The following is an 18,405-nucleotide window of genomic DNA, read 5'->3' on the forward strand; positions in this document are numbered from 1 at the left end:
CTTTGTCTATTATGTTGTTTCATTGTTATATACAGTATATATATGCAGCTCCTACACTTCATGTATCACTCTTTGCTTGACAACGGTACAAGAATCTGTATCGAAACGTCGCACTCAACTCAAAATAAAGAAGTTGTTATCCATAAAACTTGTTATATATTGGTCATGCGTCTCTACTTCTAAAATGCCACTCAAACAAGTAATGTATTGCGGTTAATCCTTTGAAAGAAGGACGTTGTTTTGCACGCTTGAACACCGACCGACAGAGTGTATTCAGTATAGATTAGTAAATCTACATACGTAAAACACTACCTTTGACAATCCGGCTGTGTAAGATAAAAATAATTAATCAATCAGCGATGTTATCGGGTTAATCCTTTGATCGATGTTTATAATGTTGAATATTTACTCAGACACAAGAAATGCCAAATGGGAACCTTTGTCGGTAATCTAAGTGTGTTACCACTAATTATACCTGTTATAAATTCATTAACTGACCATCAAGTGAATGATGACAAATAACATGTGTAGGTTTATACCACCTAACACTGGTTTACAACAAGGGAGTATAAATTGCTGTATTGCATGTGAAAAACTTATGGGCCGACACTGTTTTGAGAATACAAAACAGATTTTTACATGACATGATTAAATATCGAGGTAAAAACACAGAAATGGGATCGGAATTTGGATCAGTCATTATACAAATAGGGGCCTAACGACCTGTCGATTTTGACAGAATCGTCTATGAAAACAAGTTGTAACTTCGGAAACTAGGGCAAAGCAGGAGACAAAATTAAATGACAGTAGATTGTGAGAACATATAGCTTTTATTTTTCCACAACAATTGTCACGATTTCAGGTTTATACAAGCCTGTAAACAAGATAATTTAACCCCTAAAATGTAGATGAATTCTGCATCGGCCCTCAAAGCTATTCCTCATATGACGTCACAGACGCCAGCCTCTGATTGGTTGAAATTTGCTGTTCTCATGGGTGAGAATTGTGCACTGTTGTCAAAAGGCTCGATTTAAGCCAATTAAAGGTCGAAATGAGGAGTTTTAATGACAGTGTTTCATTTATAACGATGCCAGTTAGTGATTTATGTATTTGTACCCCCTAGGGTTTATGTGACCTTTTAATTGACTTTTGTTGTTGTTCTGTTCTGGTCCCTTGATTGACTTTGTTGTTGTTCCAATCCCTTGACTGACTTGGTTGTTCAGATCTCTTGATTGACTTTGTTGTTGTTCTGTTCTGGTCCCTTGATTGACTTTGTTGTTGTTCCAATCCCTTGACTGACTTTGTTGTTGTTCTGTTGTTCTGGTCCCTTGATTGACTTTGTTGTTGTTCCAATCCCTTGACTGACTTTGTTGTTGTTCTGTTGTTCCGATCCCTTAATTGACTTGGTTGTTGTTGTGCAGCTGCTGCCGAAGCACAGTGCGGCCACCATCCTCAATACAGTGCAGCTCAAGAAGAACAAGGAGAAGAAGAACCGAGAGATCAAAGAGCCTGAGAAACCAGGACAGGAGAGCATCCGCAAAAACAGGGAGAACTTTACCAGGTGATTTCATGGCTGGATGAGGATTCCTAGTAGACTTGTTCTCAGACCATATTGTGAAGTTTTGGGCAAAATTGGCGAAATATCATATTGCTTCAAGTGAATAACCAAGAGATAATGAAAATGTGAAGTTTGTGATAAGACATTAATAGACAAGATGATTTCTAATTTTGGTTGCATTTCTTTTTTGTTACATTTCAAGATTATCACATTTTATTGTCTTGTACAGGCATGACCTGATATCCCAGATAGCATTCGGCGTTATTGCGCTGGCAATGGTTTTGCCAACATTGCCAAGGTTGGGCCAACGTCCGAATGCTATCTGGGATGTTGTTCCGTGATCATAAAATCGTCACTGAAACAGTGTTTTCTTTTCCTTCTCACATCCAGTGATACAACTGAAATATGCAAGGCTAAATCCAACTCACCTATGTGTCCTTGGTTTTTGAGAATCAGACTGATCTGGTCACCAAGTCTAGGTGTTACAGAGTTGCCTCCCTTCACATGTCACTATCCATGCAGTCAATAGATGGTTCTAATCCCTGATTCTCACTTATCCTGATCCATGGTTTGAAAGCAACAGTGATCAACATCATGAGCATCGATCTACGTAATTGGGATACAATGACCTGTGTCAACCAAGTCAGCGAGCCTGACCACCCAATCCCATATGTTGCCTCTTACGACAGGCATGGGTTGCTGAAGGCCAGTTTTCACCCAGATACCTCTTTAAACAGTGCAGTAATGATCGTAGCCTGAAGAATTTGCTATAGTGTCTTCGACAATTCATATCCTGTTTGAACTCCTCAGAATGGACAAGCTCCACATGGCACTGACGGAACTGTGCTTCGCCCTCAACTACTGTAACATCATCACCGTGTGGGAACACGGCTTTGTGCCCAGAGAGTTCTTCCTTCAGCATCTAGAGACGAGATTCAACAAGTAAGTATAGACAAATGTTTAATAAAGATAAGTGTGATATGAGTCACTCTAGAATCCCAGTCTGTTTAGGCACCCAATGGGATGTGTCAAGATCCCAACACATTGAGGAATTGGTGGTCACAGTATCTGACCTTATCCATCCACCTTAGATCCTTTCTATCAGGCCAGAACGATGCACCTTCTTTCAGCAGAGTAGAACAACACACTCTCTCTCTTTTCTATCTATCTCTATCTATCTCTCTCTCTCTATCTATCTCTATCTATCTCTATCTATCTATCTATCTATCTCTATCTATCTATCTCTGTCTGTCTGTCTGTCTGTCTCTGTCTCTCTCTCTCTCACTCTCTCTCTGTCTGTCTCTCTCTCTCTCTCACTCACTCACTCACTCACTCACTCACTCCAAACCTGTACTGACAGACAAGCAAGTGGGTCCAAGTTTAGTTTATTGTAGACAAAGTTCTGTGATACTTGATGGATTTAAGTAGTCAGTAGCTGTCAAAGACACTAAGACATACTGAGAATGATATCAAGAGGCTCAGATACTTTTAGCAAAGACTGTTCATGTTAAATGTCGACAGTCAGCTGCAGTGAGTTTTAATATGCATAGTGTGTCTATGCACTTCCGATGTTTTGCAAACATAGTTGTGTTTGTCAAGAATAGATGATATTAAACAGACACATTGTGATAGTATTAAACACTGTTCGGATACAGGTGTAATTCAACAGGTAATCTCTTCAACGGATGAGTATAATGTATGTTAATCTCCTCAATCTCTGTAACCTTCAGGGCTCTGGTTGGGATGATGATGTACAACCCAGAGACCAGTGAGATCGCCAAACCCCTCGAGCTCCTGAACGGGCGTGTGGAGAGCCTACATGAACGTATCATCCAGAGTATAGAGAACTATGGTGAGGGAAGATACACACAGAAACAAACCTGTAGTACATGAAAAACCCGAACGATGAATTACTTTGTCTTTCAGTTTTGAAATTTAGCCTTTGCATCTGATCATTAATGCCCTATGCCCCTGTTCCAGAAAGGATTCAGAGTGTTACAGTGATTGTACCTGTCATACATGATTTTCTTACAATCAGCTTAGTGCTTAGATAGCTTTGTTTATTATTTAGCCGTGCTATGTTGTTCATGTGGCCTCCTGGGGCAGTGGGGTAGCCCAGTGGTCAGTCTAAGTAAACTTAGGCTCAGTATTATTCGCTACACTGCTATACTGAGTCTAACAAACCCTAGTTGAAGATCGGCGCCAGCTAACCTTTGAGTGACCTATGACCATCCAATCAAACATGAGAGGCGGATGAACGGATTTAACCAATCAGACAACGACTACTTGTTAGGGTTCAGCGGGACTTACAAAATGGTCTTTGGATTATCTCTTCCTGGTCGTTGACACTGATCTATCAGCAAATGAAAATCAGCATAAAACAGAGATAATAGACCTGCAGTATATAATGCTTAAGGGTCTCTAATGACATCGTTACTATTAGCTTATATTTCCGCTGCAAGATGACATCCTTGAATAGTGAGAAAACGCTATTTTCATCATATTACCGTATATGACCGTCTATAAGCCCGAATTTTGAGGACCAAAAAGCCGCCTGTAGAAGGGGGTCATCTTATCCATGAGTTACACTTTCGTCAAACTTTTCCAGGGGTAAAAACAACATCATATCACTAAGGCTGCGTGAACAAACAACAGAAGGCGACTTTGTCAGTAGAGACGTCAAATTTGCAATTAAACATCACTAGACAAGATTAATTACCATTTAAGTTATAAGTTGTTTTGCTGGGCATTGTTTTATTTGCAGGGATTAAGATTACGTCGCGATTTGTCTCTGCATACACAAAGCCGAAATAGCAATCAGCTGTGCACATCGCTTCCGGCGAACAAGTTCAAACATGCACAATAATATAACGGGACGAATTCTGACGCAGTCATCAGTAAAATATAATACAGAATACCGTTATTTAACCCAAAGAAATATATCCTAGCATTGTGTAATTTTAGTTACAGTTTTTGCTCTATAAATTAATTAAGATTACCGTGCGTATTTGTCTCGTACACAAAGCCGGAAATAGCAATCAGCTGTGCACACGTTTCCCCGTGAACAAGTTCAAACATGCACAATAATATAACGGGATGAATTCTATTGATTGAATACTATTATTTAACCCAAAGAAATATATCCTAGCATTGTGTAATAGTTTTTATGTAAAAAATATATAATCAACACTAAGGTTATCGTTATACGGACCATCATGAACGTGGTAAGCACGTGACATGGAACGAGGCGGTAATCAGTTTGTGATTGTTGAATGGGGTAAAATAAGCAAGCCAGTTTGTTGCTACAATAAATATGATATTTAGAGAAGCAAAATATATTATGCATTTTCTGTCAACTACACTTCGTTTCGATCCGTTGAGTAGACACAATATATATGACAGTGAATTCTTTGAATAATGTGGATCGACTTACAGTATGAGGGAGGACAGTGACACGGAATTTGAAGGGTTTACGACCCGATGACTTGTGAAAATCTCAGAACTCTCTTGCAGAAATGTCAGTGTTTATTGTTAGTGGACTATTTTTCTTATTGTCATATATATATAGATGAAATATGGACACTTAAATAATATATTTTGAAACAAAGTTGACTTCAGTTTTTATTTACCGATGGTACTTTTTCTCTCCATACTCACACCGATTTCAAGAAAATGGGCGTCCTCGTTGTTGATGCAAGCAGTGATCGTCCGGGATATAAAAGGAACACAAACACATGTTGCCACAATACACCGGTAATCTTTATTATGTAATATTCTCACCAACACTTCACGCTGTATATCCACTTTCCAAATGGCACTCGTTGTTAATGCATGCAAGCAGTGATCGTTAAAAAGGTAAACAAACACCGGTAATCTTTATTATGTAATATTCTCGTAATGGTGTCTCGATGCGTTGATGGAACATACTTACCAGGTACTCTGGTCTCTGTTGGTCGCGACCCATCGCGAGGGTCGACCTATCCATGAGAGATATGATTTTGACACTGATTTTGAGGGTCAAGTTTGGGGTCGGCTTATCCATGGGGGTTGAAGCATAGGACGGTCATATACGGTATGTTGACTCATTACGATCCCTCCATGTGTATCCTTTCGGAAGCGATTGTGTGGAAAATAGCATTCGAATCGCTTTGTTTTTAGGTAAAGGTTCAAACGGTATGTGTGATTATTATATGACTGGTAGATTTCCATCCCCTCTGATTGGCCCACTTGGTCACATGACAGCTTTGACGCTAAGCGATGTCAACCTTGCCACGCCAAGCGAGGGTTTATATAACAATCAAAGCACCTCCCCGTGGCTAAAAAGATTAAGGATATTCTTGATGTGAATTCTGCACTCGTGCATCACGCTAGATAAGGAAGCGATAGGCATCGCTTCGTCACTGTATGTCTGTGTTGGTTTAGAATTGGTGGCGACACAACACCACCACGGGAATACATGACTGTGTCAGAAGAGGAAATAAATCGTCATATAATATAACAATTATTTATGTCCGATTTGATTGATCCAATGATTTATTCAGCCTCAGTGAATATCACATGTCCAAGTTCGATGCCATGGTGAACATCACATGTCCAAGGTCGATAAATCATTGGATCAACCTCACTAGAAGTCAATAATTGTATAATGTTAACTTTCGCGATTTGGTAAGCTGTGTTCTGACTGGTCAGTCCAAAAGGTTAGCTGACGTGACCTTCTACTAGGGTTTGTTAGACTCAGTATATAGCAGCGTAACTTAGACTGGCCCAGTGGTTAAAGCGCTCACTCATCACACTGAAGACCTGAGTTTGATTCCCCAAATGGGTACAATGTGTGAAGCACATTTCTGCTTTCCCCTGCCCTGATTCTGATAGAATATGGCTAAATGCGGCGTAAAACTAAACTCACTCACTCTGATTGTGGGTTGATATTTGTCAAGTTCTCAAGGTCATTTGTCATGCATCACATTCACGTTTCGATCAGACATGAAATTACTGTGTTGAACTCACTGACTGAATGATGTCATTTCAGTTCATATCGATATTGCCCGAGTCTTCAACAACGTCCTCCCCCAGCAAACACAAGCCACCGACAGCACCGGAGAGAAGACTGTTACATCCAACTATACAAACTGGTAAAATCTGTCACAGTTTATGACTTTGTACAGTGCTTGCTGTATATCTCTCTTTGTGTTTGCAGCTCAGTATTTGAATTTAAGAAGGAAATGTAAGAATAATGTAGTGTTATGTTTAACGATTTCAATTGTGTCTAGATTTAAAAACCATAGAATTAGATTTTAAGCACACTATATTTTCAGATATTATATGAGTCTTATTCAAAGTAGTCTTAGACCGCCTCCGTGGTGTAGTGGTTAGAGCGTCTGCCCGGAGAGCGGAAGGTCGCAGGTTCGATCCCCGACTGCGTCATACCAAAAGACGTTAAGATATAGTACTTGTTGGTCCCTGCCTGGCGCTCGGCATTAATGGGTACAACAAGGACTGGTCAGCTCAGAGTCAGTATAATGTGTCTGAGTGGGGTATTCATGCTTCACTGCGGCATGGTATCTCAGTGGGCTAGCACTATAAAACCAGCTTAAGTCTGGGCTAGTACAAGCAGCCGCACATACCCATACACACGCATGCACGTCGTCATATGAGCGAAATAATCTCAGGTACGACGTAAAACCCAATTTCACCTCACCTCACCTTATTCAAAGTAGTCTTAGACCAAATTAAGTTTAATCCAAAACTTTCAGAACTGTGAGACATTTCATTTCATTGCTTTAATAAACCCTTTCAAGGCAACTGTTGACGAATGAGATTCCCAGAGATGTTAACCATTACAGTTTGACATAATTGTTATACCAGGGACACAGCCCAACATATTAAACATATAATATGAAACATGGATACAGCAACAAGGTTTCATTTACTAAAGGCATACATGACCTTCCAGGCGATAGGTACTTGGAGATAGTAAAAATGTCATAGATTTAAATCTAAGATTTAATATACTCGCCTTATATGCAGTTATGTAATTGTAGTGATATATGTCATAACCTCTTTGAGAGGCATGTAGAAGTTAGAGCAGTAAAGAAGGTTAGCAGTGTGGGGATGAGCAACTTCTTTATTACAGTGAGAGCAGAAGCTTCGGTGTAACGCTGTGATGTATATCATCTTTCTGTGCAGGTACCTGGAGGTGCTCCTGCGTCGTGTGACGATCAACATCGGTCAGATTGTCTACTCCCCCAGCCAGAAGGCATTCGTTAGCGTTTCCTCAGACGGAGGTGCGCCCTTTGCTGCGGAGGAATACGCTGATCTAACAGGTACAGGAACATTTTGAAAGATCTGGGTTAGAATTGATCTTTTGCGACCAATGCTTGTTGAGGGTGACAGAGGTTCGGATGGTCAGCCTTGGTTGACACATGTCGTTGTATCCCAGTGGCATATATCAGTGTTCATGATGTCGATCACTGGATTATATGGTGCAGACTTTATTACCAATATTGGTAATGCTAAACAGTAAACTAAGAAACAAAGCATAGATCAGTGTTCATGATGTCGATCACTGGATTGTATGATGCAGACTGTATTACTAACAGCTGAAATATTGGTAATGCTAAACAGTAAACTAAGAAACAAAGCATAGATCAATGTTCATGAGGTCAGTCATGGGATTGTCGTATTGTTGGAATATTGCCGAGTGTGGCATAATAAATAAATAAAAGTATCACTGTATCAGACAACAGGCTCCAGACAGGTCTGCTCATGCAGAGAAGTCGGTCTAGATGAGATTTGTCCAGGGATTGGTCTCAACATGCAAATGGTGCCACCAGATTCATTAAACAAGGTTTTATGCAATGTTCAAATGTGCATCCAGTATGTACAAATGTAGAGAATGCACACAGAGAAAAAATTCTCTGCATTCAGAGGGATGCACAATATTATTCATTGTACCCACAAAACATGTATGACTTTGCTAAGTATCTGGTTGTTTCTTACAGAGCAGTTACGTGCATCATTTCATCCACCAGTCTGCATGATCAACGATTCATTGTAGACTCTAAAACTTAAATCAATCATTAAATCAAAATATGCAGTTCCCCACACCTTTACTTCACACGACCCTCATATTGCCTGCAAGGACCCTTAAAACTAATAATAATGGAGGTCCCCGGTCCCCGATATTCCAGCCCCATGTTTGTGAGTTGAGGTAAAATCCTGTTCATCATCTTATACACTTTTGTGATTATTATGTGACTTTATATTTCAGAGCTGCGAACGCTGGCGGAACTGATTGGTCCATACGGGATGAAGTACATGGGGGAGAGACTGATGCTGAACATCGCCAGCCAGGTGGACGAACTCAAGGTAACACCTAATATGGCACTGACTGTCCACTTGATACCTCCTTCATCTTGTATACCACACAATGGGGATACCTATGCCTCTTAGAGCTTTGGGGAACAAGCTCATTGGTGTACAAGCCATTGGTGATGCTTATTTCCTTCATCTTGTATACCAGTTGCCTCTTAGATGGGAACAAGCTCATTGGTGTATTAACCAGTTGGTGATGCTTCTCTTCCTTCATCTTGTATACCACCCAATGGGGATATCTATGCATCTTGCTTGTGAGCATAATGGGAATCCAATTTCATTAATATATAGTAACCAGTTGGTGATTCTTTATTCATCTTCTGTACCACTCTGTGTGAATAGATATACCCCAAGCTTGTGTGGAAAGCAGACAAAAATAGTGCCAAGCTTCATGGCCTATTAACCCACTGTGATACTTTTCTTTTGTGGGGTAGTGGTCAAAGCGTTCGCTCGTCACGCTGAAGACCCGGGTTCAATTCCCCAAATGGGTACGATGTGTGAAGCCCATTTCTGGTGTCCCCCACTGTGATATTGCTGGAATATTGCTAGAAGTGGCGTAAAACCCAACTCACTCACTCACTGTTCTGGTTGTTCCTTGTCCTCTGTCAATAGATAACTGATGGAATATTGTTTTACACTTCTTGTATCAACATTCCAGCAATGTCACCGTACAGACCCTGAGGAATGGGCTTCACACATTATGCCCACTGTTAGTAAATGTTGCTTTAGACTGTCGTTGAACTATATGGTGACGAGACTTTATTTTGTTTACTACCCGTAAAGATTTGGGTTAGAATTGGTTTTCAGCAATCCATGCTTGGTCAGGTGGTCAGGCCCGCTGATTTTGTTGACACGTGTCATCGTATCCAAATTGCATAGATCAATGCTTATGCTGGTGATCACTGGATTGTCTGGTCCAGACTCAATTATTTACAGACCGCCACCATATAGCTGGAATATTGCTGAGTGGCGTTAAACAACAACCAAACCAACTATTTTGTGTTAACATCAGTTCTGAACATTGAATTGTTCCCCTTGCCCCGTGTTGCAGAAACTTGTAATTATCAACAAGGATGTGCTGAACAAGCTCCGGACCAGCTTTGATAATCCTGATACGATGAGAGAACTGTCCCGGAAGCTACAAAGTAAGTCTTAGACCTGCGACCTTGTAACATTCCAATATGGATACCCCTATGCACCTCCAGTGTAAATAAGCACTTGTGATGAATATGTTTATCTAGTAATATAAACTGATATATTTGTACACTGAATATAGCATTCGTAACTACTCGTCCCTTTCCGTAACCTGAAAGTAGACTGGTAGCCATGTCCGGAGAAATATTCCCCAAGCCAATCAGAATGCGGTATGTAGAGAAGAAATTGGGTAAAAATAGTTAGTTGAAATAAGCTTCATTTCGGCTTGCATAATTTTTCCCAGACACTTCAAGTATATTTTAATTATTGCATAGTCCTCCTGGGTTTCCTGAAGTTTTATAACCAGGATATATGACCATTATTAAGGTAGGAAAGTATTTAAGCATGTTAAACACACCCTTTGAGGTAATTTCCTTGGCGTGGATGCCATGTTTGTTTTCCAAGTAAACTAGAGTTACATGCCCTTGAAAATAGTTCGGTGACTAGACTCTTTCTCTCTGTGCTTTTGCCCTCAGACAGAGTCAAGTTCAGTAAAATGGCTACTTAGATGGGTAAGAGTCTTCTTTCAGGTTACGGAAAGGGACGAGTAGTTACGATTGTGAATGTAGTTGTGGCATACAGAGTTACATCCCTTTATGTGAAAAACTGCTTCCAGTTTGTGTCATTGACTCTATAGGCAGTTCACAGATTCAGATCGGTGAACAATAATAAATTGAACATTGGCCTTTTCTTTCTGAGCTACTCTGGAAAATACCAGTTTTCCCTGACCACTTGATGCAATAAGTTTTTTGACAACAAAAGAAAAACATCCTGTTTTTGCTTCTTGTATTGGATCATGAATGATCAGAATTAATCCCCGGTTTGCTGAACGCTGTATATAGGTCTCTGATGCAACTCCAACTTCATGATCTTGATACTGGCTTAATTGCTGCACAGGGCTACAGATTGTCCCATCATATATAACTGATTCCAACATCCAAATCTGCAGCACAGTCCATATGCTCCAACAAAAGACATGCTGTGATTCTCTTGCCAAGACACTTGCCTTCAAATAGAAGTATATATAATCAACAAAGTACATGCTTTGACTCAAATCCCAAGACACTTGACTTCTTTATAAAGAATGTACAGCTTTAAAGATATTAAGCATTTGCTTGTCGATTTGGAAACTAGACCAGTAAATATTTTGATCTACTAACTCTCATGTTGAATCCAATCTGATAATTAACTAAAGAGTTGTTTTAAGTTGGTTGAAAGTATGTGTTTTAGGAAGAAAATTATGGTGCAAATTTTGAGATTATGTTTCATGTACACTGCATCAGTGTTGCTAAAGTAGTATGTTATAAATAAAACATCCATGAGGAAAAGACAATTAAACAGCCTCAAGCTTTCTGTAGCAGCAGAACAGTATCAAAATCATTTCTAGGGAGCAGGACAGAGACACAGATACCGCAGTTATTATAAAGGTGCAACATATATACAGGGTGTCACGTATATTCTGTGTTGAAGATTATGATGTCGGTCACAAATGTGCGCAAGTCATGTTCTGAGTAGATGTGTCACGGCAGTCTGTATGTTGCCATGGTGACAGCTGCAGGTGCTCACAGTGTAATGATGAGGGTGATTGACAGATATGCAATATACTGAGGGTCACAATATGTTTTACGCCATGATACTAATATAGCTGTGGGTGCCTAGTGTGTTAAAGCGCTATTCGAGACTATCTGGTTCGATTCCCCACATGGGCACAATGTGTTAAGCCTATTTCTGGTGTCCCCAATATTGCTGGAATATTGCTAAAAGCGGCGAAAACTAAACTCAGTCAGTCAGTCATGATACTAATATAATAATGCAAATTCTTTTCTCATATTTTCGGATCAATACACAATAAGCGCAAGGCAAAATATTTTTAAAATGTCATTTTTTTAAATTACAAAAAGTATTGATGGTATTAGATTCAACCGAAATACAAACAAACATCTTTGAAATATGCATAAGTTGAGATACATTATTTCTTCTTTTTGTTTCACTTTTCAAAATGTATGATAACAATCCTCTCTTCTCAATCAGTGATGGGTCCATAAAAGAGACGATGAGCAATATGCTGGGAGTCTAGACCATCACAAATGAATATTTGGCCATAAGTCTGCAGTTAATCTCTGTGAAAATTCCCAACAGAAATTAGAAATTTATAAATTCATTTGAATGAAACATGTTGGAGGAAGAATTCAGCGTTGTGTTTTGCTTTAAGTTTATATCTATTTACACTAATGTCTAAAGTCATGGTATGTAGAGTTAACCTGTATTTCACTGTTGACACAACCAATATAAAAACATGTCTTAATTCATAGTTGAATGCAGTTGCAAAATACAGTGTTAAAATACATCGAAGATAAGAATATTAAACATTTTTATCCATTCACCATGTCAAATGGTTGTATATAATACACACTTGAAAATGATACATCACACACTGTGTTGTAATGATGAGTATTTTGATGAATCCTCATGTAACCGTGACAACGGGTAACGTTAGACGTCAAGTTGACCTGTAGAGCTGTTCCACTTTCAGGACATAATGCTGGTAATTACACCCTACTGCCTGAAGATACACGTGGTTTTCCTCTCTGTATCCATCTTCATGTAAACTGCCACCTTCCGCAACATGGAGCACAGGGGCACCTGTCTTTCAATGTTACTACATTTGATATAAATTGTCTCATTAATAATCTGGGCATTTACAGAACTAAATTCTTCAACATGATTCAAAAGCCAGTATTTAGTATTATGTCTGTAATTAAGATACAGAAATATTTTCAAATATACTCAACAGAAAAAGTTCAGGACCATCCCAATTTTTTCAGTATAAAAGTATTTAATAGTTTGTTATGATCCAATTAATGATTAAAAATTGAATATTGGGGGTGGTCCTAACATTATTTGTTGAGTATATATATTTTTCCTTATCCTGACTCATGATCTTATGGTCGAGGAGAGAGTGACAAGTATGGGCACGTCACATGATATGTTTGCACGGGAAAGGGCAAGGGAGGTAACTCGTGGGTGAGTGTATTTATACGTCCGTTTCGGGAACTTCAAGGGATTCAAGTGTTCAACTACCATTCGAAAAGGAAAGGGAGATAAGCAAAAGATCATGAGTCAGGATAAGTATAAAATATCAATTTTACTTAAAAAATTATATGTTTATGAAACAGTCAGACATTGTTTATCAGGACACTTGCATTTTCTCAAACATTGTCCGGATAAATAGTTTCTGAACTTTAACTCTAAATTTTCTGATACAAATTTTTACCCAAAATTTATTTTACCAAATATTGTTTTCAAAACTGGCAATGTTCTAAAAGAATTTAGACAAATTTTTAATGATTTAAAAATAGACATGTAGAAGAAAAGATTCCGAGAGGGAAGCCACATGCTTACCCCCACAAATTAACGAATTTACTGATGACGAGGTGTGTTAGAAGTAACATCTGTAGATGACTGTGTTGTCAGTGACTGATGTGTGACTTGCCTTTCTTGCATCATGTAGAGACCAAGCCCGTATCAAGTAAGGCTGTGTCATTAATATGTCCTCTGTTGCTTCACTGGCAGTGATGAACGTAATAGTAAACACATTCTTACCCACTTCGCCATAGGTGAACATTGGGAGACATTATTGTAGAACTCCGACAAGCTGGGTTTGTAATGAAAGAAGCAGTCTGTGCCCAAACCCTTCCAGTCCACAAGCCCCAACTTGAATCTTAGCATCAATTTCGGTACATTTTAATCTTATTATATGTCATTCATTTGCAAATTTAACTTGACTGAACAGAATTTTACTTGACTTGGGCTACAGACAAGTGGTTTGAGTGAAAGACTGACAAGAAATTACATAGGGTTTATCTAAAGTAAAAGAGTTTTGTCTGTGTCATTGCATATTTTTGTCAAGGACTACTTTGTGATTTCTTATTTGTAACACCCAATCGGAGGTATCTCATTTCAATTTTAAAATATTCTTGTATAATCATACAATGTTCTTTAGGTTAAAACTTCAACATGACCCATTACTGTTAATCATCTGATTTCAATAATGAAACCAGATTTGTTTATTTCATTTGTGTCAATGACGTCTGACCCTGAGGATCGTAGTTAATGTCCCAGTTTCCTGATTCAGCTAGAATACTATTTGAAAAACAAAACCTTCTCTCCCCCAAAACATGTTTAATAAACCCAATGAAAGTAATACAAAGCACTGCCACTGAAGCTTGCATTATTTTGTCAGTTTTGTCCAATTTGTAGTCATGACAACAGAAAGGTTGTTCAGTCACACCAAGAGGCAGGACGTGCTCATCAGTCGCTCTCTCGGAGAAACTGGTGAAGACTTGAGCATGTTCACTGCCTCAGCTGTAGTGACTGGTCAACTCGGAGAGAAGCAAACAAAATAGCATCATGTTTGGATTAAATCTGTCAGTAATGGAAGCTCACTTTCAATAATATTGGATTATTTGGTCATTTGAAAATCAGTGTTTATGTTTTCTAAATTTGATATTTCAAATGTGTTTTGAATTTACCACAACTTTCATGTCTTCTCTTTCCTACCTTTTTCTTTGTTATGTTTTCTACACTCTTGTGTTTGTGTATGTGTCCTCTGTTATCTTGATATAAGCCCTGAGCTAATAATTAGGGTAAATAATTAAAGGCTAAAAATGGAGATGATAAGAATGCAGGCCAAATTGCTTGCTACCTTTTCATTCAAAGTTCTATTCAAGGACATTCAGTCCAGAACCCAATTCCAAGTCAGTTTACCGATGGTAGCTTTGATTTGTCTCCCTTTGGTATTTGTCCAGCTCTGTGATGCAGGATTGTCTCCCTTAGCCTTCACAGGATCCTAACTTGATCAGTTGTAGACCAGCATCATATATCTGGTCTGTTAACAAGTATGACATAAAACAACCAATGAATTAATGATTCTCGATGAGATTCAAACGCTTTGTTGGCAAATGGGACCATGGTATCTTTCCATAATATACTGAGGGAAACAAATAAGGAACACAACTTCATTGCACTTTTCCTTTATTTAGTATCAGATTTTCACCCACAGAAACCTGGAGAAAAATAAAGGAAGACTTGTTCTTTCTTGTGTTGCCTTATTTGTTTCTGTCAGTATATAATGGAGATATAGTGAGTGTGTCCATTACATACTGTGGGCTTATATCCGAGATTATATCTGGCACTGTCTGGTCTCTAATTGTCTGTATTTGTTCAGTCTGTATAGTCGACTTTGATTATAACAGATTTATGTCTCACCAACTCTTTTATCTCCATTAGATTAGACCTGTTATTACAGTGAAACCTTATTAATCTGGACAAAACAATTCCCAGTCTCATTGCAGAGATAGATCTCGACCTGCTCTCATGTCAATATTAATGCTGTGTAATGAGAATGAATATTTTTATTCATGCAATATAATTATGATTAATGTGAGGTCTTACTGGAGGTGCCTAGTATTTCACTGACAATATGAAAGAGAAGCTTGCTTTTACTTTTTTGTATTGAGGGCATTTTACTAAAGAAAACAGGAACTGCCAAAATCATGATTTTCTGCATTCATTAAAAAGAATATATGCATTTTCTCTTAAACTGACTGACAAGGGCACTTCATTTGGAATCCAAGACAAACATCTGCATCAAGGTTCTTGAATAACAAATATAAATTACATAATATTTCCCTTTGTGACTGATATTAACCATCCAGAACTGTTTGGTAGTATGGTGTATAGAGGATCTGGGTTAATGAGGTTTCACTGTGAGCAGGTTAATGGCATGTGAGACACATAGAACAGCAAAGCTATTATAAAGCTCCTTAGACTGGTGTTATAGTCTGTAGTGACTTGCTACATCAAAAATAATTGCACTCTCCATGTTCACCCTGCTGTCTCATCTATTTCTTGTCTTTTCCTATGACCATTTTGTATTCTTTTTTCAACTCTTTTCCTCTTTTCCTATCACAACTCTTAAAAATCCAACTCACATAAAATCTCACTTCTCACTCACCTGACAATTCTCTCATATCTCACCCAACTTCTCACTCTCTTAGTTACTCTTCACCAACTCCTCACTCATTTACTCACTCACTCACTCACTCACTCTGTCGATTCATTCTTCCTTTATTTCTCTCAATTTTATTTTCTCTCTTCTTTCCTTGTGTCATCCTTTGTTTGAAAAATTTGCCCCCAAACTTATGAGAATTTATAAATCCCTACCAACCAAGACCCCACGCTTGTTTGCTTCCATGATTCTGCTGTTGTCTTCTATATCTTCATCTCCATCACATCACATTTTGCTTTCTCTCCAAGCGGCCACATAAGAACGCCGAGTGGTAAGTCCAACTGGTTACGCAGCAACAAGCCGCTTTGTCATTTGTTTGGTGATTTTGATTTTTCACCGCAAACCATCCTTCCTGCCTTGTTTATAATGTGCATATTTAAGTTTTCCTTTGTTTTCTGTTTGGTATTGTATGTTATCTCATTGAGGGGCTATTGTCAAACCACCAGGTTAGATAGCAGGTGGAAATAACTTTAAACTTTGCTAGGTGTACTCCGGTACAGTGGCACATAAAAAATCACTCTTTGCCCTGATAATTTTCCCCTATACCAGTGTAGGAAAGATGTAGATAATCTTTAGCCTGTCCACAGGACTGGCAGGTCAAATTTTTACCAGTCCTGCCAAAATCTAGCCTGTCCCTCCAAATATAAATAAAACACCTTCGCAGTAAATATTCAAAAGGTTATAATCATTATATATATGTCATTGGCTTCCATAAAATTGGACCACATGAGGACGGACTAGATATTTTAACCCGCCCTCCACAAAATTCACCCTCGGACGCTTGGGATCGGCTATCTTTCCTACACTGCCTATACCGTCAGTTTTGGTTGAATTTTAAAATAAACAACATAATTAATATTGAAAGTCAACTGACACCGCACAGTGTGATATACAAATTTGCTTGCCCTCGACAGAAAAACACTGACTTGGGCCAGGCAAATGGGTTATTTCCACTCTGGATAGTACCACATTTCCAAGAGCTCAAATATTCTTTAAGGGAATCCTTTAGCTGCTATGTGTGTTCTGTAAAATGTAAAACAGCTGGTACCAGGCTGTAGCAATTCAAGGATCGGTCTTTTCTTACTTCTTTCATATAACTAGTTAAACATACTATCACAAAATATCTTCATCTTGTAAAATATAGTAGGAAACGTGCTTGTGGCAGCTCAAACAAGTGGCCCCAAAACCAAGAATTTGGGATAAGAAAATCTTTCCTGGCGTTAATATTCCGCCCTTCCCCTTCCCGCCGATCCGCGCGGATCCATGCCGTTCGAAAGAAACTTCATTATAATAATTTATATACGTATCCGTTCGTTCCATACGTTCTGGTTCCACATAAAGCGTCGGTATGTTCTTATTCCTCTGCCGGCCCCATCAACGATGTCCTGTTTTGATATGCCCGTCCATTCCAGAATCTCTACGTTCTTGAGGATGTTCCGTCCTGTTCCTATGTTCATAACGCGTTTCAGATGTTCGTCCCGGTTTACGTCTGATGTTCTGTTCCCGCAACCTTTCCCTTCCAGAATTCAATTATTAATGATTTGCCGATGCATATCTTTATCAAAAACCATTTGTAATTGGTAATATTTTAACCGTATATGTATCTGCTCGCTGTGGCGGTATATCCGTTATTAACCGGTTTCAATATTAGTGAGTCATGAACAAGTAAGTGTTTATATTTGTGTCAGAAAATAATTAGAAAGTGAATATTCTATTTTCGCATGTTTGACTGTTGTAATAATATGATGTTTTTGAACTGGTTTAAACCTCATCTTGAAATTGTGCTACATCCTCATGACTAATGTAAACCATTTTGCATGAACTTTGCGCCGTCCATTCATGTCAGTGCCATGTCTGTCCTTGGAACATTGACACCTTTCAGTTACATTATTTAGTTGCGCTTATTCTCCCTTGATGTAAAAAAGTACTTTAACTTATTTTAAAGGGCGCGTATTAAATATTAATGCATAGAAAATTGTTTCCTTCAAATTACCTCGGTTGTTTCAAATGAAACATCCAAATGAGACCTTCCTTTTTAATGTCAGTATAAACATACACTATATATATCAAATTGTCTCTATGAATTCAAGCAGTTAATTGTCTGTATGTTATATCAAACTGATTTTAAACCAATGTCAATTTTTAAGGTGCCTGGACTTTCTTGGTGCTAGGTAGTTGTCCTGCCAATAGCATATTTTCAAAAAATGTT

General features: G+C 38.5%; 2 protein-coding genes across 2 annotated transcripts in view; both read left to right on the plus strand.

Annotated features, from left to right (window-relative positions):
- LOC124261607 (nck-associated protein 1-like) overlaps nucleotides 1–13,758 on the plus strand; it is a 38,078-nt gene extending 24,320 nt beyond the window's left edge. The window contains exons 20-27 of the mRNA XM_046695946.1: nucleotides 1,422–1,561; nucleotides 2,369–2,500; nucleotides 3,289–3,410; nucleotides 6,588–6,690; nucleotides 7,745–7,881; nucleotides 8,829–8,926; nucleotides 9,984–10,077; nucleotides 13,638–13,758. Coding sequence (XP_046551902.1) covers nucleotides 1,422–1,561; nucleotides 2,369–2,500; nucleotides 3,289–3,410; nucleotides 6,588–6,690; nucleotides 7,745–7,881; nucleotides 8,829–8,926; nucleotides 9,984–10,077; nucleotides 13,638–13,702 — 891 coding nt within the window. The 3' untranslated portion in view covers nucleotides 13,703–13,758. The remainder of the gene's footprint in view (nucleotides 1–1,421; nucleotides 1,562–2,368; nucleotides 2,501–3,288; nucleotides 3,411–6,587; nucleotides 6,691–7,744; nucleotides 7,882–8,828; nucleotides 8,927–9,983; nucleotides 10,078–13,637) is intronic.
- Nucleotides 13,759–14,388: 630 nt separating this feature from the next.
- Nucleotides 14,389–18,405, plus strand: part of LOC124261608 (membrane-associated protein Hem-like) — a 42,929-nt gene continuing 38,912 nt past the window's right edge. The window contains exon 1 of the mRNA XM_046695947.1: nucleotides 14,389–14,493. Within this exon, the coding sequence (XP_046551903.1) occupies nucleotides 14,389–14,493 (105 nt within the window). The remainder of the gene's footprint in view (nucleotides 14,494–18,405) is intronic.

This window comes from Haliotis rubra, unplaced genomic scaffold (assembly GCF_003918875.1).
Source record: "Haliotis rubra isolate DU_JTF1 unplaced genomic scaffold, ASM391887v1 Scf800, whole genome shotgun sequence".
Classification (NCBI taxonomy): domain Eukaryota; kingdom Metazoa; phylum Mollusca; class Gastropoda; order Lepetellida; family Haliotidae; genus Haliotis; species Haliotis rubra.